This window comes from Rhinopithecus roxellana, chromosome 19 (assembly GCF_007565055.1).
Source record: "Rhinopithecus roxellana isolate Shanxi Qingling chromosome 19, ASM756505v1, whole genome shotgun sequence".
Lineage (NCBI taxonomy): Eukaryota > Metazoa > Chordata > Mammalia > Primates > Cercopithecidae > Rhinopithecus > Rhinopithecus roxellana.
The window spans coordinates 71,822,177-71,844,028 of NC_044567.1; the positions used below are offsets into that span (position 1 = coordinate 71,822,177).

A 21,852-nucleotide genomic window follows, 5' to 3' on the forward strand; every position below is an offset into this window, starting at 1 on the left:
AGAAGTTTGACATTTTGATGAAGTTCAGTGTGTCAATTTTTTCTTTTATGGATCATGCTTTTTGGTGTTATATCTAAAAAATCTTTGCCTAACCCAAGGTCACAAAGATTTTCTCCTATGTTTTCTTCTAGAGTGTTATAGCTTTAGGTTTTACATTTAGACTTGTGATTGAACTTGAATTACTTTTCAATATGGTGAGTATGAGTTATGAACAACTCTTCTTCTTTTCGTTCTTCTTCTTCTTCTTCTTCTTCTTCTTCTTCGTCTTCTCTTCTTCTTCGTCTTTCTGCTTCTTCTTCTTGTCTTGCGTATGCTCCTTCCTTGCAGCCTCCTCCTCACTCCGTCTCCTTCTCCTCTTACGCAACACCTACCCCATACCCTCCCCCTCCCCCCTCCCTCCCCCTCTCCTCCTCCTCCTCCTCCTCTTCCTTTCTTCCTTCATCTTCTTCCTTTTTTGTGTATGGCTATACCCAACTATTCCAGCACCATTTGTTTAAAAAGACTACCTTAGGCCAGGCGCGGTGGCTCAAGTCTGTAATCCCAGCACTTTGGAGGCCGCGACGGGCGGATCACAAGGTCAGGAGATCAAGACCATCTGGCTAACACCATGAAACCCCGTCTCTACTAAAAAATACAAAAAACTAGCCGGGCAAGGTGGCGGGCACCTGTAGTCCCAGCTACTTGGGAGGCTGAGGCAGGAGAATGGCATAAACCCGGGAAGTGAGCTTGCAGTGAGCTGAGATCCGGCCACTGCACTCCAGCCTGGGCCACAGAGCGAGACTCCATCTCAAAAAGAAAAAAGACTACCTTGTCCTTCCTCTACTGAATTGATATTGCACTACTTTGAAATCAGTTAAACATATTTGTGTGGGTCTGTTTCTGGCCTTTTCTGTTCTATTGACCTATTTATCTATCTTTATGCCAATAACACATTGTCTTGATTGCTGTAGCTTTATAATACGTCTCAAAATCAAGTAGTATAAATCTTTCAACTTCATTCTTTCTCACAGTTGTTTTTGCTCTTTTAGATTTCTAGTATTTCCACGTGGATTTTAGCATCAGCTTATCAATTTGTACCAAAAAAAGCTTGCTAGGATTTTGATTGGGATTACATTGATTACATAGATCAGTTTGGGGAGAACTGACATCTGAACAACATGATTCCAACCCATGAATATAGTATAACTCTATTTATTTAGGTCTTTATCTTAATTTGGGCTGCTATAACAAAGTGCCATAATTTTGGTGGCTTCTCAGCAACAGAAATCTATTTCTCACAGTTCCGTAGGCTGTAGGTCCAAGATCAGGGCGCCAGCATGACCAGGCTTTGGTGAAAGCCTTCTTTTGGTACATTGAATTCTTATGATTTTATGTTGCCTTGGCATCCATTTTACATATAAACTGGACCTTCTCATATCAGAAGCAGGGCTTAGTCATCCTTGCCACAGTTTTCAGTTATCTGCCCTCTCACAGTTCCTCAACATGGTCGATCCCAGTTCCTGCTTTATACAACCACTTCCTGGTGACCACCTTTCTATGAGACAGCTAGATACAACCTATCTGACTTGTACTACTGACCCTCTTGCCTCACATGGACTGTGCAAATATGCCACAGTGACTACCTCACAGTCACAGCATGACTCCACGGAACTCATGCCTGCTTGTTCTAAACCCATCAATTAGAACTCCCTACGGGAAATTTGCTTGGGTAAACTCCTGGACTCCAATAAAGGCTTTGGCCCAAGGTCCGTCACCCTCTCTCTCCTGCTCCCACCCACTGGTTGAGCTCCTTGCCACCTCCAGACTTCCCACTGGGAACCAGTAGACACCCCTAATGTCTCTGGGACCTGTAAGTAATAAATTTCTTCTGTTTCATGCATTTGGGTTTCACTTTCTCATTGTGTCTCATCTGACCTACACACTGTAACTTAACTTTCCCCTGATTGGGGCTGTCCTAGAAAATTGCTATCTCAGACTGGGCGCAGTAGCTCACACCTGTGATGCCAGCACTTTAGGAGGCTGAGTCCAGTGGATCACTTGAGGCCAGGAGTTTGAGACTAGCCTGACCAATATGGTGAAACCCCATCTCTACTAAACATATAAAATCAGCCGGGCATGGTGGTGCGTGCCTGTAATCCCAGCTACTCGGGAGGCTGAGGCAGGAGAATCACTTGAACCCAGGAGGAGGTGGCAGCTGCAGTGAGTCAAGATCACGCCACTGCACTCTAGCCTGGGTGACAGCGAGAGACCTCAGTCTCAAAAAAAAAAAAAAAAAAAAAAAGAAAGAAAGAAAGAAAAGAAAGAAAGAAAATTGCTGTCTTAGCTTATGGCCACTGTCAAGAGAGACCTCAAGACCAAATTAAAAGAAACCATGGGCCAGGCATGATGGCTGATGCCTGTAATCCCAGAGCTTTGGGAGGCCAAGGCGGGAGAACTATTTGAGCTCAGGAGTTCAAAACCAGCCTGGGAAGCAAAGCAAGACCCCATCTCAACAAAAAATTAAAAAATTAGCCAGACGCAGTGGCACTTACCCGTAGTCCCAACTACTCAAGTGGCTGAGGCAGGAGGTTCGCTTGAGTCAGGGAGGTTGAGGCTGCAGTGAGTCATGATTATACCACTGAACTCCAGCCTAGGTGACAGAGCAAAGGCTCTATCTCAGAAAAAAAAAAGGACTATTTTCCTCTTCAATGACATCTATGGAGTCCACTCATTAAAGATAGTGTTGGCTGGGTACAGTGGCTAACGCTTGTAATCCCAGCACTTTGAGCACTTTGGGAGGCTGAGGTGGGCAGATCACGAGGTCAGGAGTTTGAGACCAGCCTGGCCAGCATGGTGAAACCCCATCTCTACTAAAAATACAAAAAATTAGGCCGGGCGCGGTGGCTCAAGCCTGTAATCCCAGCACTTTCGGAGGCCGAGACGGGCGGATCACAAGGTCAGGAGATCGAGACCATCCTGGCGAACACGGTGAAACCCCGTCTCTACTAAAAAAACACAAAAAACTAGCCGGGCGTGGTGGCGGGCGCCTGTAGTCCCAGCTACTCGGGAGGCTAAGGCGGGAGAATGGCGTAAACCCAGGAGGTGGAGCTTGCAGTGAGCTGAGATCTGGCCACTGCACTCCAGCCTGGGCGACAGAGCGAGACTCCATCTCAAAAAAAAAAAAAACAAAAACAAAAACAAAAAATTAGTCAGGCATGGTGGTGCATGCCTATAGTCCCAGCTACCCAGGAGGCTGAGGCAGCAAAATTGCTTGAACCTGGCAGGCGGAGGTTGCAGTGAGCTAAGATTGCGCCACTGCACTCCATCCTGGGCAACAGACTCCAACTCAAAAAAAAAAAAGATGAAGTCACAAGATAGAAAGAGGCTAGATCCCTGAATCAATGCTAGTAGCACCACTCAACATACATGAGATGTCATGTGAGCAAGAAATGAGTAACAAAGGTATTAAGTTGCTGAGATGTGGTGGTTGTTACAAGGGTTGGCCCCTCCTGAACTTCTGATCTAATTGATGTGGAGAAGGGCCTGGGCAATTGTTTATTTAGCCCCCCAGGTGATCCTAACAGGCAGCGAGAATTGAGAACCACTGGATTGGGACAGAAACACAAGTGCAGAGTTGCTTAGTAGAGAAATACTGAGTTTCCAGGAATGCCCCCAGGAAATGGGAAGAAAGTTGTCCAGAAACTAGAGGAAAAAAGGAGAGGACAGAGAGGACCCAGCAACATGGTGGAGGCAAGCGACCAAAAGAGAAGAAGTTGACCAGAAAGACAGTCTTTGTGCCAGGAATGGTCAGGGGCTCTTTTGGAATAGAGGTGTTTAACAATCAATGCCAAATTTCCATCAGAACTATGAGGTGATATGAACCCCCATGGATGCTTTGGGGAAATCATCGCACTTCCCCAAAGGGTGGTTGCTCATCTGGCCATTGCAAGGAGAAGGGAACCACCAAAGCTCCTGAGAATCCTCAATGATCCCAAAGGAGTGGCACGCAGTTCCGCTGAATAACTCAGGTAGGAAGAAAGCTGACCTCTTAACCCTGAAGGATTTGCCAAACATTGCCCCTGGGTGGTCCTTTGATGTCACCTATGTCCCCTGTTTTTGAGCACCTGGAAGCAATCCTAGTGTTACCACTGGAAGAGTCCATGACACTTTTACAGAAGATGAACCTGAAGCCCAGAGAGGTAAAGGGACCTGCTGGAGGCCGCACAAGTTCCAGGTGGAGCTGAGTGGATTAGCCACAGCGTGTCTGGGTCCTCTAGCCCCATGAATGCTCGCAGACACCCGGGTGCAGGCATTTATTTTTTTTAATTTTAGATTCAGGGGGTACACGTGCAGGTTTGTTACATAGGTATATTGTGTGATGTTGAGGTTTGGGTTTCTATTGAACCTGTCACCCAAATAGTGTACAGAGAACCCAGTACGTCATCAATATGTCGTTTTCTTTCTTTTTTTTTTTTGAGACAGAGTCTTGTTCTGTCCCCTAGGCGGGAGTGCAATGGCACGATCTTGGCTCACTGCAATCTCTGCCTCCCAGGTTCAAGAGATTGTCCTGTCTCAGTCTCCCAAGTAGCTGGGATTACAAGTGTGTGTCACCACACCTGGCTAATTTTTGTATTTTTAGTAGAGGTGGGTTTTCATGTTGGCCAGGCTGGTCTTGAACTCCTGACCTCAGGAGATCCACCCGCCTCGGCCTCCCAAAATGCTGGAATTACAGGCATGAGCCACAGTGCCCGGCCAATATGTCATTTTTCAACCCTTGTCTCCCTCCCTCCCTCCCTCCTCTCATCATCTCCAGTGTCTATTGTTGCCATCTTTATGTCCATGTGTACCTATAATGTTTAGCTCCCACTTAGAAGTGAGGGCATATGGTATTTGATTTTCTGTTTCTATGTTAATTTGCTTAAGATAATGGCCTCCAGCTATATTCATGTTATTGCAAAGGACATGAGTTGTTTTTTTTTTTTTTTTTTGTTTTTTTTTTTTTTGAGAGGGAGTCTCACTCTGTCGCCCAGGCTGGAGTGCAGTGGTACGATCTCGGCTCACTGTGACCTCTGCCTCCCAGATTGCAATACAAGCAATTCTCCTGCCTCAGCCTCCTGAGTGGCTGGGACTACAGGTGTGCACCACCACACCCAGCTAATTTTTGTATTTTTGGCAGCCACAGGGTTTCACTATGTTGGCCAGCCTGGTCTTGAACTCCTGACCTCAGGTGATCCACCCGCCTTTGCCTCCCAAAGTGCTGGGAGTACAGGAGTGAGCCACCAGGCCCAGCCAATTTCATTATTTTTATGGCTGCACTGTATCCCATGGTGTATATGTACCACATTTTCTTTATCCAATCCACTACTGATGGGCACCTAAATTGATTCATTGTCTTTGCTATGGTGAATAGTGCTACCATAAGCATACAAGTGTGTTGGAGGCCGAAAGAATGAGGGTCATGATCAACTCAGTATACCACTGAAGGCTATACGAGCAAACAGCAAACTGTTCTCATAAATGCAGAATGTTGGCAAAAAACTGACAAACTGCGTCTGCCACCCAGAAGGAATGCTGAGGGCAGTCACGCCCCAGGCGCAGTGTTTGTGATTATCTACAGGCACACCTGAAGCCTGTTAGCAATTATGTGAACCTGTGATAAATCAAGCAGCTGACCAATGGTTACCTGCTCCTCCCTGCTCTTTCTGCCCAATAACTATGGAGGGCTGTGGAAGCTCAGGGCCCTTGCTCACTAGAAGCAAAAGCAAGGACCCTTCTTTCAGATTCTTTTGTATTAAGTTTTCATTTCTGTGTTCATCCTCTTTTGTTCAGTCCCCTAGTAACTGTCACAAGTGGCGTTCATCCTACGTTCAGTCCCGTAGTGACAATCACACAAGTGCAGGCATCTTTCTGGTGAAATGATTTCTTCTCCTTTGGGTAGATGCCCAGTGATGGGATTCCTGGAATGAATGGTAGTGCTATGAAAAATCTCCAAACTGCTTTCCACAGGGGCCGAACTAATTTGCATTCCCACCAATAGTGTATAAGCACTCCCTTTTGTCTGCAACTTCACCAGCATCTCTTATTTTTTGACCTTTTAATAGACTGGTGTGAGGTGGTAACTCATCATGGTTTTGGTTTGCATTTCTCTGATGATTAGTGACATTAAGCACTTTTTCATACATTGTCACTTGTATGTCTTGTTTTGAGAAATGTCTGTTCATGTCCTTGGGTACAAGCACTTAGAAGGAGCATCTTCTGGGGATGGGGGAGTGTGCAGGGGCAAGACAGGAAAGGAAGACATTGCAGAAAACAACACATGTCACTCTGACTTCCATTCTAGAGTCATCTGTGCTGTGCTCCCCAGCTCTCACTTTCTCCCAAAGCCATCCACCAACCCCAACCAAAGACAAGCAGAGCCAGAAGCCTTTGCTTTCACATTTAATCCAAGGAAAAGAAAAAACCCATCAGTGAGAAAACTCAAGAACTGGATGGCTGAGGGAGGGGACAGAGGAAGGGCACTGGGGCTGGGACTGAACATGGACAGTGGATGGTAGGGTCCTCACTCTCTTGAGGTCCCTCAAATACAAGAGTCCACAATGGCAGGGAGGGAGAAGAGTCACAGAGCTAATGTCATGGGCACACACACCTGTTCCAACCCAGCCCCAGCCCTGTCCCAGGTGAGCCAAGGACTGACAGCCTCCGCTTCCACTTGATAGGTACCTGGGAGGGCTGTGGAGTGGTGCTCAGGCAGGGGAGGTAGGAGGCTGTTCAGAGAGGAAGGACTGAGAAGAGACAGGAGGGAAGGGTTCCACGCCTGTCACTAGCAGTGAAGGTGCCATGAGGGCCAGGTACCCAACCCATTTCCATCACAGATGATGGTCATTTGGACCAAGGGGGCAAACAAATCTTCCCCTGCCTCTACCCTTAAGTCCCCCAGGAAAGGTAGAAACTGGCAAGTGACCCCATAGCCTCAAGTCAGCAGAAAAACACCCCATTTCCTTCCCACTCCCTTAGGCTGAGGGTGATGCAAGGGACAGATGAACCAGGATGAAAGGACACTGATCAAGGGCAAAGAGGAGCAGGAAGATGAGTGCGTAGTATATGCAGAGGCACACCAACAGATGGGGGCAGGCCTGGCCTTTCCACCCCATGTGTATACTCTATGCAAATGCAAATGAGATTCCTAGTATAAGAAATATATTCTAACATTTGTAATAAATATTCTGTTTATTCTCCTTCCCCTTCCCTAGGAAATGGGCACACAGTGGTTCAGGGGCCAGCTTTGGCTGACGCTGCAGAGAAGACTAGTTAGACACTTGGAAGAACTGGGAGGCACAGGGGTTTGGACTCGGGGTGCCCCAGGTTGTCCCCTCTGAGGACAGGCTCACCCCGGAAGGAATGCAGAGAACAATGAAGGATGAGATGCCCAAATACATCTAGGACAGCATTCTTTCTTAAAGGGAGTCTCCTATTTTACAAAACTGCCCTCCCCAAGTGACGGCAGGGGGGCATTTAGGGTAGAGGGACAATAGGACAAGGGAGAAAACATCAGGAAAGGACCAGGGCTTCGGAGTCTGGGATCACGGTATTATAAGAAATGAGGGCTGATGGGGAACCCCCAGAAAGGGGCCCCAAAGAGTGACCTCCAAAACAAAACAATCCTTTGCTTCCTCCCCAAACTAAACCTGACACACACACACACACACGTGCACACACACACACACACATACATATACACACACCCCAGTGCCAGAGGCACAGACAGGCGCCAAGCATGCACATGGAACCACAGGCTGTGCAGACTACAGTGTAAATGGCGCCCCCTGGAGTTGTGTGTGAGGAACCTCCTGGTGGGCAACTGTCCTTCAAGCCCAGGCTCCCAAGGTCCCTTCTGCACTCCTCCTCAGCCCCTCCAACCCGGCAGCCCTGACGCAAGTGGGTTACCTAGACCTGGCTAGAGAAAAAAACAAAATGGACCAAGGTCAAGGACACAGAACCCAGACCTGTGCCTGCTGTGGGCCATGGAGAGCTTGGGGCTCTTCAGTTGATAGCAGCAGGTTGTCACAGGGCTCAGCCCTCCATCCCGCGCCTACCTGGGCTGAGCCCACTGGCCCCTGCCAGCCTGGCCCTGTGGGGAGCAGGGCTGACCTGTCAGGACACATTGGAAAAATCTGGAAAAACTTCGGCAGTGAGAAGCTGTGGGTGAGGGAGGGACCGAACAGCATCTGCCCTGTGACCCTGCCCCTTTCCGAGGGAGCTGGGAGCTACAGTGCTCTGCAGCTGTGGCCACTGGCTCTCACTCTGACTCCTCCAGCCTTCAAGATGGCACCAGGCTGGCACCACCACCCAGGCCTGTCTGGCTGCCAGTAGGACATGCATTCCCCTGGCCACATGGAAACAGCCCAAGGCCTGCTCCTGTGACACAGGGGTGAGAGGTGGAAGGAGTCCAGGAATGGGGTGGGTGTGGCCAGTCCAGAGGAGAACTGGTGACTGGGGAGGGGTGGCAGGGGGCAGTGTACCTACTGACCATGTGGTCCCAAAGCAGCTTTTATCTTCTCTGTACTGACCATTATGGAGGTGACTCTGACACATTCCTGGGCATGGCTTGGCCCTCAGAGATATCTGGTGGCCAATGGGCATTGGGAGTGGGCAGCACCTGGGCACAGGGTACCCCATGAATGCCCACCTCCCTGGCAGTGCACGCCTCTGTGCTGAAGCCAGACTTAGGGGCTGCTGGGAGCTATTACCCAAGGAGAGCCAGATATAGGGGCTAAGGATTGTGGCAGGGGGTCACAGGTCAGGAATGGGATGGATTCAGGTTCTGGGTTTCAATACAGAGTGGGCCGAGGACCAGGTGAACAGGCTCAGTATACCCAGCTGACAGGCACCCACTGGGGCTCTGTCCGTAGCTTCTCCATGGCCGCCTGGAGCTCGCGGAAGGTCCTCTCCAGATTGCTATTGACCAGGCAGAGGTCAAAGTAGTGCCCGTAGCCCCTCTGGATGCGGCTGCTCTCCTCTACTGTCCGTCTCAGGTCTGCCTCCTGCCCAGGCACAAAGGGACCTCCCTACAGTCAGTTCCCACAACTCACCCCCACTGTCAGAAGGAGCTACAGCTCCCCCACTCCCCCTCCCCAAAGCCCAACTCTGGTGTGGACTCCCTGGCTAGGGAGTGAGGGGCCCCTCTCTGTTTGTCTCAAAGTGGCTCACCATCAACCACAAACAGATGATGAGTGAAAGGGAGAAAATAAGCTTTAGTAACTGCCAATCACACCCCTAAATGCTTTGCATGCCACATAATCTTCACTACAGCTTTGCAAAGTAGGATTAATTCTTCCCCATTTATAACAGAGAAAATTAAGGTATAAAACGGTCACACAGACAGTCAGTGGCTAAACAGGGTCTGCCTGACTCTCAAGTCAGTGCTCCCTCAAGTCTGACTAGGCTGCCTTATCTATGCAGCATGACAGGCTGGTACCAGGGCAATCCACAAGTACCCAGGACAACCCCACCCTCGACCCAGTGGAAGCTGGCTGGGCAGGGGTGGGGAAGGGTACTTGACAACTGACTTAAATAAGCTGAAGCTAGCTATATCCCAGCAGCTCCGGTTGGCCACACCTTTTGCCAAGGAGGAGGTGCCCAGAATGGGAATCAGGCAAGGGTCCAGAGCTCCTAAGGGGGTCACTGGCAGAAGCGTGCCAGCCTAGACAGCCTCTTCTGGGCCCCAGCCATGCTAGAGGGTGGGGTTGTCCTGGGTACTTGTGGATTGCCCTGGTACCAGCCTGTCATGCTGCATAGATAAGGCAGCCTAGTCAGACTTGAGGGAGCACTGACTTGAGAGTCAGGCAGACCCTGTTTAGCCACTGACTGACTGTGTGACCTTTTTGTACCTTTTGTACCCAGGGCCTGAGTGCAGCAGCACCAGGCATGGCCAGCAGAGGGACCCCTGCGCTCAGAGCTCTGCAAACCCTCCACATCCTGGGAAGGCGCAGCAAGACACAGGGAGGAAGGAGGAAGGGGCTGGAGTCCCGCAATGCTGGCGTGAAGCCTCTCCTCCAGGCACCGCCTGCTCTCTTACACTGACTCACCCCTCCAGCCAGCCTTCCCGCCTCTGGCTTTCTCCTACCTTTCAGCTTTCCCCCAGCTATAAGGAACCCAAGCTCACCTGGCCCACCTCCTGCCCACCTCTTCCACTGGCCCTCTGGAACTCTCTCTGGCCAGCATTCTGTCCCTGCAGAGTGGGCTGAGCTGGGGGCCTGGAGTCAGAAGCACATGTGTCCCAGGCTAGCTGTGTGCCTGGCTCACTCTGAGACTTTGGACTTCCTCTCTCAGACCTCCCGTTCCACATCTGTGCAGTCGGGGACCACGTCCTGCCTCACCGATAACTGGAGCGGGCCCCGTCCCTCCCCAACACCACCTCCTTCTCTCTGTCAGCTCAGGCCTGTCCCCCACCACCCTAGGCAGCCATTGGACGCCTCCCCCACACCTCAGAGCCCTCACCGTGAGCTGCTTGGTGGACACTCCACTCTCCAGTGCGGCCCTGTTCATGGCCCGCAGGGTTTCGAAGTCTGGGGCCTCGATGAACACCACATAAGGGACAAACTCGGCCGTTCGTAGCACCTTCACCGCCTGCAGAAGGAGAAGGTAGGGTAGGGAGCATATCCCCATGTCTGTCCTGGGAACCAGAGAAAGGCTGTGAGGGTGACTGGGGTTGGGGTGGGCACTTGGGAGTGGGTGGAAAAGGGTGCCTAGGGGTCTGGGACATGAGTTCTGGGACAAATGACAAATAGCTGGCAGGTGGCTGGGGTGACTGGAGGAGACCAGAGGAGGAGTGGGGGCTCTGGAAGGCTGAGAAAGGTTCCAGGTAGGCTGGGTTTCAAGCAGTAGTTGAGGGCAGAGGGGGTACATGGGTGTGCTCAGGTGACAGGTACCTGGAACTATGGGGGAGCACCGAGGCAGCAGAGAGGACATTGGGCAGGCTGGGAAGGAGCAGAGTGGCAGTACCTGGGGGTTGACATCCAGCACGCACACCTTCCCGGCAGCGACCACGCCCCGGATGGAGTCAATACGTGTGCCATACAGGTTGCCCTCGTATTCGCCATGTTCCAGGTAGCGCCCAGCACGGATGTCAGCCTCCATCTCCCCACGGGACACAAAGCTGTAACCCTGACCTTCCCGCTCTGAGTCTTTGGGCCGCCGGGAGGTGTCTAGGGGAATGGGGGTAGGTTGGGCCGAATGGGCACGGGCAGGTCACAGTGCCTCAGATACATATACGCACACTTACCCAAGCCCCCATTTCCCAGCCTTGGGGGTGCAGTCTGCCCCTCATCTTGCCAGCACTGCTGCCTTTGCACACACCTGCCCCCCACCCTCCCCACTGGCACACACAGAGACATGAGGTGGTAACCCTGGTCTAACCCAGAGCCCACAGACGAGAGGCTGAGGTACAGAAAGGGCAATGTACAGCCCAAAGCCACACAGCAAGAGCCAAGCAGACCAGGGCAGTGCTCTTAGTCCTGCCTCTGGCAGCCAGGAGCTTCCACCACCCCCGCTGGTTCTGCCACTAAGAAGCCCTGTCTTCCACAAGGCTACACATGCACAGCTCATAGCCTGTTTCACCCGGGTGCACAGCTGGGCACTCACTTTCTTCACGGCTTTTAGCAAGTGAAACAAGAGAAGGAAAGGGGACGCCAGCCCAGCCCACTAGGCCACCTGTTGGCAGGACACCTCCCTCATCCTTCCTGAGCCTGAAGTTCCCCTACCTACCCACAGAGGGCATGCACCCCAACCCGTACACCCAAAGGTACCACCTGACCTGGCGCCCATGAAGATGCCCATTCGGTAGGCTCAGCCCTGGCCCCCAGGGGAGCCCCTGCTCCCTGTCCCCGACTAGGGCCCAGCTCCCACTCACAGGGCACCGTGGTGCCATAGCGATCTGGATCCCACATGATGAGCTTGTTCTTCAGGCTGCGCCGTCCCACGCCCTGAGCCCCAATCAGCACCAGGGTTTTCCGGCGGAACGGGGGCATGCGGGCCACCTCCTCATAAATGAGCAGCTCATGACGGTCAAACTCTGGACACAGGGAGATGGCGCTGCTCACCAGGCTGCATGGTGAGGGAGGGGCGGAGCTCTCAGGGAGGCTGAGGGCAAGAGGGCTTGGAACAGGGGAGCAAGGGGGAGTCGGGCAGGGCCTAGGGACATAGCTGGCAGCATCTGAGCCAGGCACACATCTTCATGGGTGATGCGTGGGGACAGGGAAAGGCAAGCCATCTTGGAGGAAGACAAAGGAGTGGACACTCTGATACCCACCTGCATTCTTGGTGGTCAAATACATCATTCGCTTCTTTTTCTTTCCTGAAAGGCTGCCGCATAGGGTCCCTGGCCATAGGGAGATGGGTGAGTGAGGCAGACAGGGCCCTGTCGGATCCCAGATGGGAGATGTGGGTAGGGGGGACCTCCTACCTGAGTTTGGTGTCAGCTCCAGGTCCCTCTTGACAAATGCTTTCCGCTTCTCCTCCAGCAGCTGGCTGGGGATGAGCCCAGCACTGCCCCCTTCAACATGGCATGCCTGAAACGGACATGAGACCAAGATCTGCCTGAGCAAGAGGACCCCTCCCTGTGCCCTTGCCCTCCCACGCACCACACCTGGAGAGATGCAGGGGTGCCCGGGGCTCACCTGCCACCAGTTGGCATCGTCCTGGTTTACGATCTGAAGCAAGTCCCCGGCGCTGAAGCGCAGGCCTGCTTCCTTGCAGGGGATGAGGCTGTCTCGGGCCGGGTCATAGTCAAAGTGACATTTCACAAATACCTGGGCCCAGGAATCAGCAAAGGGTCAGGGGAAGGGGCAGTAGAAGGCTGCAGGTGGAGGTCTACCCCTTGCCCCCTCTTTTCACAAAGACACAAGGGGAAATGGAACTGTCCCCCTGCAGCAGTGATGCCTCCAGGCCCGCCCATGTGCCTCCCTGGTGCCAACCTCCCTTCACATCTAGTACTACAGGATTCAGATCTTAGGACCAAGGATGTGGGACCACCAAGTAGGGGACAGGACCCTGGCACCTAATCCTGGATCCCTCCCTCCACTCACCCTCTACCCTTGGAGAAGGGCTCTGGCAGAGGGCGAGAGAGCCAATAGGAGAGGTAGACAGAGCAGCCAGACCCCCAGAATCCACCAACTAGGAGACAGTTGTCCAGGACATACAACGCCACCCGCCCTGCGCATGCGCACAAACATGTGACGAACACTGACCACGGTGCAGGCACTGTCTCATACACTCTGGTACCCCAGGCTGTGGCTGCATGCATAATGCCGGCCAATGCGGGAGCACGTGCAGGCGCAGCAGAGGCAGAGGCCTGTCAGCAGCTGCAGTCAGCTGCCCCTGGGCTACAGGTCCCACCCTCATCTCCCCTGGAGGAAACCAGTAGGAGAGGAGGGCCTCAGTGAGACTTGCAACCCTGACAGCCAGGAGGCTCGGCCATCCCTCGGGCCTTCTGCTGAGTGAAGGGCTGGTGGAGGGGCCCACCTGGCGGGGCAGATGGGGCTCCTGGTAGCTGGGCAGGATCTTGAGGATGACACTGCCACTGGCATTGCGCAGGAGCTCCTGCAGTGCACGGGGGTCACTGCCCACTGGCTGCCCGTTCACCTCCTTGATGATGTCACCCACATGCAGCAGGCCTTGCTGAGCCACCATGCCCCCATGCAGAATGCGTGCGATCACCAGCTCGCCGCCCTCCACGCGGAACGTTACACCCTGGAGGTCAGAGGGAGAGTGTAAGATGAGGCCCAGATTGCTCCAAGTCAGAATCTTCAAATACTCTCCTAATAGCACCTCCATTCCTGTCCCCACCCACCCACCCCCGCACTCACAAAGTCCTCCTCCATCCTTCTGCCTAAATTCTTCACTTAGAGCGGGTACTAATGGCGGGGGGAAGCGGGCAGACTGGAGAGGTGCGGACACAGGTGAGTGTGCAGTGTCTATGGTCTCCTGGGTCTGCATGGGCCCTTCCCTGCACAAAGCTGGCCCCATCTTCATCTTCAGACCACGTTTGGCCTTTTTTGTCCCCTCATTGGTTATTCTCAATCCCCCACCCTCACCAGCCCCGCCTCTGGCCCTGCCCAGTCCTCACCAGATGTTCTCCGGCTGTCTTTCGGATGCCCACCATGCGCACGGCGTCGGGAGGTACAGGCTGGTTGCTGAATGTAGGGTCCAGGCCAGGGCTGGGGGGTGGTGTCTCATAAGTCTTTGAGGCCACAGAGTCATGCGTCTCCAGGAGGGACTAGGGGGTGGTGGGAAAAGCAGGGACAATGGGGCAGTGCCCTGGCTCTCTTCCCATCCCAGCTCCAACTTCCTGCCGGCCCCTCCAACAGCAGCATGCCCCGGTCCACCCGCCTCCTGCTCCCTCACCCCAGCCCCAGCGGCCAGGAACCTGGAAGTGGGGCTCCTGGAGGATGTGGGCCAGCTCGGCAGCAGTGCTGCTCTGCTCAGCCAGCTGTGCCAGGTCCCGCAGGATCTCCTGCACCAGCTCCAGGTTGTTGTCTCTCACGGCCTCCAGCTTCGTCTCCTCCAGCCTCTCATGGGCCTGGGGGTGGAAGCAGAACAGGTGCAGCTAGGAGCTTCCCCAGGAGCCCTGAGACACCAAGCAGGGTCCTCCTCAGCCCCCAGGCATTTTCCCCACCCCACCCTCAGCCCCCAGCTTCAGCTCCTCACTCACTGACACACAATAATACCCACACGTGCACATTCTTTCCTTGCTGTCTCCTTTCTTCCCCAAAATGACTAGGACCTACTTTAGGGAAGGAAGAAACCAAAGGACAAACTTTCCTAACCATCCCCTTGCCACAGAGGGTCATTAGAAGTTACCAAATTGTCCCCAGCTGCCAGGACCCTATATGCATTGGCATTCAAAAATAGCTTCTTAGGAGATAGAGACCATCCTGGCTAACACCATGAAACCCCATCTCTACTAAAAGATACAAAAAACTAGCCGGGCGTGGTGGCGGGCACCTGTAGTCCCAGCTACTCAGGAGGCTAAGGCAGGAGAATGGTGTGAACCCGGGGGGCAGAGCTTGCAGTGAGCTGGGATCGCGCCACTGCACTCCAGCCTGGGCGACAGAGTGAGACTCCGTCTCAACAACAACAACAAAAAAAATAGCTTCTTCCACCGGACATCATGGTTGGGTGGGGTCTTGAAGACCCTGAAGCCCCGGATGAGGAAGTTAGGGAGGTGGAATAACTTTCCCACGGTCACTAGGACTTGAACTTGCATCTCCAGGCTCTCAACTCAGTGTTCCCAGTGAATGAGGGGACACGAAATCAGCACATGGTGCCAGGAGCAGGCCCCGCACCTATTTGTCACTCTGCTGGCTCCGGGTTCCATACCAAGGTGCGCTGAAAACGGAAAAGGAATCCTTCGCCAGTGACCAGCCCAGTGGGGAGCATTAGGTTAGGTGGGTCAGGAAGAAAGGAATTTCAAGAGTATATAAGAAGACCTTTTTTTTCCCCTCTGAATCTTTGAAAGATCATTGCAGACAACACAAGCCACTTTATCCCAAAGTATTTCAGCATGTATTTCATGCTGAACAAAGACATTCTGCTGCATAAACCACAATACCATTATCACCTGCAAGAAATTTCACATTGATTCATTAATATATTATGTAAGACAGTCCATATTCAAATGTCTACTCTTGTCCCAAAAGTATCCTTTATAGTTCTATTTTTTTCTGATTCAGGATCCAACTGATGATCATATGTTGTATTTGGTTGACACATCTTTTTATTCTCCTCTAATCTAGAACAGATCCCAATAACTTTTAGACTTTCAGGACATTTGTTGTTTTGTGTTTTTTTTTTGTTTGTTTCTGTTTTTGTTTTGTAGGGACAGGGTCTCACTACGTTGCCTAGGCTGGTCTCAGACTCTGGGCTTCAAGCGATCCTCCCACCTCAGGCTCCCAAAGCCTGGGATTACAGGCATGAGCCATTGCACCCAGCCTAGACATTTTTAGACTCCAGGCCAGTAGTTTTTAGGATGATCTAGCACTAGATTTAGTTGATTGTTTCCTCATGATTAGACTTACGTTAATCCTTTTGACAAGAGTTCCACGTAGGTGATCTTGTGTCTTAGTGTCTTTCCCATACTTTGAGACTATGTGACTATTCTGTTCCCCCAAAATCCTTCACTAATGGATTCAGCGTCAATTTATGATCCTTGCCTAAATGGATTATTATACTGGAGGTTGCAAAATAGTGATTACCTAATTCCCATCATTCCTTCTACATTTATTGGCATTCTACTATAAGAATGAGCTTTTCAGCCAGGCACAGTGGGTCACGCCTGTAATCCCTGCACTTTGGGAGGCCAAGGCAGGTGGATCACCTGAGGTCAGGAGTTTGCAAAACAGCCTGGCCAACATGGTGAAACCCCGTTTCTACTACAAATACAAAAAATTAGCCGGGGGTAGTGCTGGGTACCTGTAATCCCAGCTACTCAGGAGGCTGAGGCAGGAGAATCGCTTGAACCTGGGAGGCGGAGGTTGCAATGAGCCGAGATCGTGCCATTGCACTCCAGCCTGGCCAACAAGAGCAAAACTCTGTCTCAAAAAAAAAAAAAAGAATGAGCTCTTCTTTTCTCTCTACCACCCTACTCCTCTTTCTCTCCTTCTCTCTCTCATGATATCACTACGAATTTTTTTTTATTTTTGTGTGTTCTAATCCATTACAATCACTATCTTCATTGACGCAGTTTATCCCAAATTTGTCCAGTGGGAGCCCCATTCACACCTCTGTCCTGCTGACATGTTCCCATCAGTCCTTGAGCATCTCCTTCCCTTCTGGCACAGGCTCATTTGATATGTTCCCTACCCCAGGTCTGGAATCAGCAATTTCTCCAAGGAACTCTGATTCCTTTTAGCAGGGGATAGTATTTAGAAACCAAGATGTGGGCACTCAGTACCCATTGTTTCTGGGCATCATTTCTTTGGCAGTCATTAGTAGATACCGATGGCTCCACATAAAATCAAACTCTAAAGGATTTTTCTCATCTTCCCCCATTCCACATTTGTGTCTCCCTTTTCCTTCAGTGAGAACTTATTTCCCAATAACATCAATATATTTACTTATTTGTTCTGTCCTTCAATATTCAAAGCAGTTTCAGAATTGCTATACAACTGCTACTACCTATCACAAATCTATTAAGTAAAAATCAGCGGGGATGAGTAGTAGGGGCCTAAGGGATAAAAAAACTACACACTGGGTATGGTGTACACTGCTTGGGTGATGGGTGCATCAAAATCTCAGAAATCACCATTAAAGGCCAAGCAAGGTGGCTCACGCCTGTAATCCCAGTACTTTGCGAGGTCGAGGTAGGAGGATCACCTGAGGTCGGAAGTTCGAGACCAGCCTGACCAACATGGTAAAACCCCATCTCTACCAAAAATACAAAATTAGCCAGGCATGGTGGCACATGCCTGTAATCCCAGCTACTCAGGAGGCTGAGGTACAAGAATCACTTGGACCTGGGAGGCAAAGGTTGCAGGGAGCTGAGATTGTGCCACTGCACTCCAGCCTGGGCAACAGAGTAAGACTCTGTTTCTAAATAAATTAAAAAATTGCCCTTTCTTACATAAAACATAGTACACTGTATATACCCTTTGACACCCTGGGGCTTTTGTTTATTTAACTGATTTGGTTTGTTTTCTGGCTTTTTATTTAAAAATATGCCATAGAAATCACTCCATGAAACTGCATGGAGATCTTCCTTTATTATTATTTTTAGTTTGTTTGAGACAGAGTCTTGCTTTGTCACCCAGGATGGAGTGCAGTGTCACGGTCTCAGCTCACTGCATCCTCTGCCTCCCGGGTTGGGATTACAGGCGTGAACCACCATGGCCATCTTATTATTTTAATTATTGCATTTGACTCCATTGCATGACTGGATTCCTGTAATTTATTCAACCAGTCTCCATGGGTATTTGTTTCTAATACTTTGCTATTGCAAATAATGTTGCAGTAAATGACTCTGGCATAGTATTGTATATCTGTGGAGAAGATCTTCCATGTAAATTCCTAGAAGTCCTGCTGGGTCAAGTAATAAATACATACGTAATTTTCTTAGATATTGACAAATTCCCCTCCATGGGACTTGGGCCAATTTGCCCTCCTGCTAGCACTGTATGAGGGATATTCTTGAAGCTCACCACCAGAGTGTTGATCAAACATTTGCATGTCTGCCAATCACATGGAGGAGAAATGATCTCTCAGTGGGGCTTACTTTGCATTTTGCTTATTATGAGTGAAGTCAAACATCTCTCCATATGTTTAAGAGCCATCTGTATATACTTTTCTGTGAACTGTCTACTCATGTCTTTCCCAATTTTTCTGTCAGGTCTTGGTTTTTATTCTTTTCCCTATTTTAAAAAACGTTTTCCCTCTATTGGGAAAATTAGTCCTTTGTGATATCTCTCGCAAATCACTTTCCCCAGTTTGCCACTTGTCTTTTGACTCTGCTTGTGGTATTTTTGCATGCAAAAAAAAAAATTTTAGGTCAGGTGCAGTGGTTCACACCTGCAATCCCAGCACTTTGGGAGGTCGAGGAGGGAGGACTGCTTAAACCCAGGAGTTCAAGACCAGCCTGGGTAAAACAACAAGCCCCTGTTGCTACAAAATATTTTTAAAATGCACCTGAGCATTTTTAATGCTCATTTTAATGCATGGTGGCATGTACCTGAGGTCCCTGCTACTCTTACTTGGGAGGCTGAGGTGGAAGGATCACTTGAACCCAGGAGATTGAGGCTGCAGTGAGCACTGTTTGCACCACTGCACTCCAGCCTGAGTGACAGAGAAAGACCTTGGTTCAAAAAAAAAAATTGTTTTTAATGTGGGTGAATGTAATAATCTTTCATGCATCTGAATTTTGAGGCATAGTGTTTTGTTTTCTTGTTTTAAGGGAGGGCTTTTCCCATATACAGAGCCTTGTTTTCTTCTAGGATGTGTATGATTTATATTTTCACATAGAGATCTCTGATCTTTTTGGAGTTTATTTTGATATATGATGTGAGGAATAAATATACTTCGATATCTTTCAAAATTACTATCCAGATGTTCTAATACCATTTATTAAAAATTCATGGCCGGGCATAATGGCTCATACCTGTAATCCCAGCACTTTGGGAGGCCAAGGCAGGAGGATCACTGGAGCCCAGGAGTTCAAGACAGTAAGACCCCACCTCTATTTTTAAAAATTTGTTTAATTTAAAAAATTCACAAGAAAACTATTGTTTGATTTTTTTAGGTGTAAGAATAGTAGTATAACTTTTTAAAAGAATCCTTTTCAGTTGAGTCCAGTAGTTTATATACACAATGAAACACTTGCAGATGCAATCTATTACGGCTGAGATGTACTCCAAAACAATGGAGGAGAGAGGGAAGTGGACGAAGGTGTGGATGAAATAAGATTACGCATGACTTGTTAAATGTTGAAGTGGGGTGTTAGGTGATAGAGGTTCAGGATATATTTTTAAATTTTTTCATAATAGAACATTTGTTTAGCCATGAGATGGTGAGATTTGAATAGCACCTCACAGGACTGCTGTGAGAATTTGGTGAGATGGACACAGTGCCTGGGACACCACACAGCAGGTGCTCAATAAAGGTTAGATCCTGTCTGCTTTCTCCTTCCCTAAACAGGCCAGGGAACAGCACCCCACATGGCCCCATAGCCTCCTAAACCATCCTCTGCCAGGTGGGCAGCATTTTAGACTGACACCCACAACCTACTGGGGAAACAGACAACTAATGGGGCAAAGGAGTAGCATTTGGGGACAGGAAAAAGCCCCAGAGGGTTGGTCTTCCACAGAGCCCTATGTGATTTTCAGTCATTTAGCTGGGCCCAGCCCATGGAGCCCTAGAGTGAGGGGGGCATCCCAGCTCTGGCTCTATTAGCCTGTGCCTAGGACAATGTTGGGAATCAAAGCCCCAACAACTGAGTGTCAAGAATAGACAAAGGCACTCAGGCAGCAGCAATCTCACCATGGCAACCCTTGCATGGCTCTTTTGGGTTCACAGGAGCCAGCTCTGGCACAGGTGTCCTGATGTGAGCATTAGAGAGGTCGCTCATTTTGACTTTAGCACTGTCTGGTCCATGGATGGAGGACAAGTTTTCCGAGGAGATGTGTTTGATCAAGGGGGAAGCCAGGATGCCTCCTAAGCTGCTTACCTCTTATCTTTGACTTAATGACATTCCCACCATGGGCTAATCCATTCCTCCTCCTGCGGCCACTCCTGGACATTTTATACCCACAGATACGAAAGCACAGCTCTCCAAGCTCGACCTCACAGTCCTGAGGAAACTTTAAACATTTAATCATTCAAATACAAAACCAACACCTCAGTGGGCTGAACTAAACAAATAATTTTTTTTTTTAGACGGAGTCTCACTCTGTAGCCCAAATTGGAGTGCAGTGGCACAATCTTGGCTCACTGCAACCTCCACTTACCAGGCTCAAGCAATTCTTGTGCTTCAGTCTCCTGAGTAGCTGGGACTACTGGCACACGCCACCACCCCCAGCTAAATTTTTATATTTTAGTAGAGACGGGGTTTCACCATGTTGCCCAGGATGGTCACAAACTCCTGAGCTCAGGCAATCTGCCTGCATCGGCCTCCCAAAGCGCTGGGATTATAGGCTTCAGCCACTGCGCCCAGCTAGATTTTTTTAAATGATATAACAAGGATCTAAGAAAACCCACCACCCAAACTAAAAAACAAAGCTCTTGACAATATCCTACATCTAACCACATGCCCCACTCACCCCTCCCACTTGCAGAAAGCACCATCCTTTTTTTTTTTTTGAGACGGAGTTTTGCTCGTTGCCCAGGCTGGAGTGCAATGATGCAATCTCGGCTCACTGCAACCTCCGCCTCCCGGGTTCAAGTGATTCTCCTGCCTCAGCCTCTCGAGTAGCTGGGATTACAGCATGCGCCAACACACCCATCTAATTTTGTATTTTTAGTAGAGATGGGGTTTCTCCATGTTGGTCAGGCTGGCCTTGAACTCCTGACCTTAGGTGATTCACCCAGCTCAGCCTCCCAAAGTGCTGGGTTTACAGGTGTGAGCCACCGCACCCAGCTGCAAGCACCATCTTGATTTAGTGTGTTTGTCATTCCTTGGCTTCCCAATTAAAGAGTTTTAATGTGTCTGTATGTATTCTACATACTTCTGAAATGAATATAGTTAACAAAAAGGGAATAGTGTCTGTCCAAATGCATTTTCTATGACATAAAAAAAGGGGGGAATCATGATTTTATCCATCCCTGGGGCCTGATTTTTTTTCACTTAATATTAAGTGAACAATTATTTCCCTTACTACTTTTTTAATCACTATTATTTTGCTAAGACTTATTCTTCTTTTTCACGTTAGGTGACACATGGCCCAGAACTAGAAGAGTGATTTGAATTTCTGTGGTAGCCATTCATTTCATTCTGCTCTGAAAGTCATCCTCAGCAAAGCAGCGGCTCAAGCTCATGATAGACCAGAAGCTTGGGTGGGAGACACAGCTAGCTCATGTGGAGCCAGCTCCCAATCCAGAGCTGTAGCAGGCTGCAGATGCAAACACTACACAATCATTTCAATGAAAAGTTTTCCCTCTGCCCTCTACTCCAACCCCCCTGATCATGGTAAAAGACAGGGAATTCCTATTTGAAGCCCTGGTTCATAATTAAATAGTGAAATAAAAAGCTGAAAGATGTCCCAGAGAGTAGTGTGTCAGAAAGTAAAGGAACTCTTTAATGTGAGTTTGACAGATGTGACTTGCTTTAGCCAATGGACCATTATCAAATGTGAGCAGAGGCTTAGAAAGTGCTTGTGACTAAGGGCTTGTCCT

General features: G+C 49.8%; 1 protein-coding gene across 1 annotated transcript in view; it reads right to left on the reverse strand.

The window, feature by feature from the left end:
- Positions 1-6,403: 6,403 nt before the first annotated feature.
- LOC104662147 (MAGUK p55 subfamily member 2) overlaps positions 6,404-21,852 on the reverse strand; it is a 32,407-nt gene continuing 16,958 nt past the window's right edge. Inside the window, exons 4-13 of the mRNA XM_010363087.2 lie at positions 14,402-14,554; positions 14,102-14,251; positions 13,498-13,725; positions 12,654-12,785; positions 12,440-12,545; positions 12,287-12,355; positions 11,888-12,049; positions 10,981-11,183; positions 10,477-10,605; positions 6,404-9,020 (exon numbers count right to left, since the gene is read on the reverse strand). Of these exons, the coding sequence (XP_010361389.1) occupies positions 8,844-9,020; positions 10,477-10,605; positions 10,981-11,183; positions 11,888-12,049; positions 12,287-12,355; positions 12,440-12,545; positions 12,654-12,785; positions 13,498-13,725; positions 14,102-14,251; positions 14,402-14,554 (1,509 nt within the window). The 3' untranslated portion in view covers positions 6,404-8,843. The remainder of the gene's footprint in view (positions 9,021-10,476; positions 10,606-10,980; positions 11,184-11,887; positions 12,050-12,286; positions 12,356-12,439; positions 12,546-12,653; positions 12,786-13,497; positions 13,726-14,101; positions 14,252-14,401; positions 14,555-21,852) is intronic.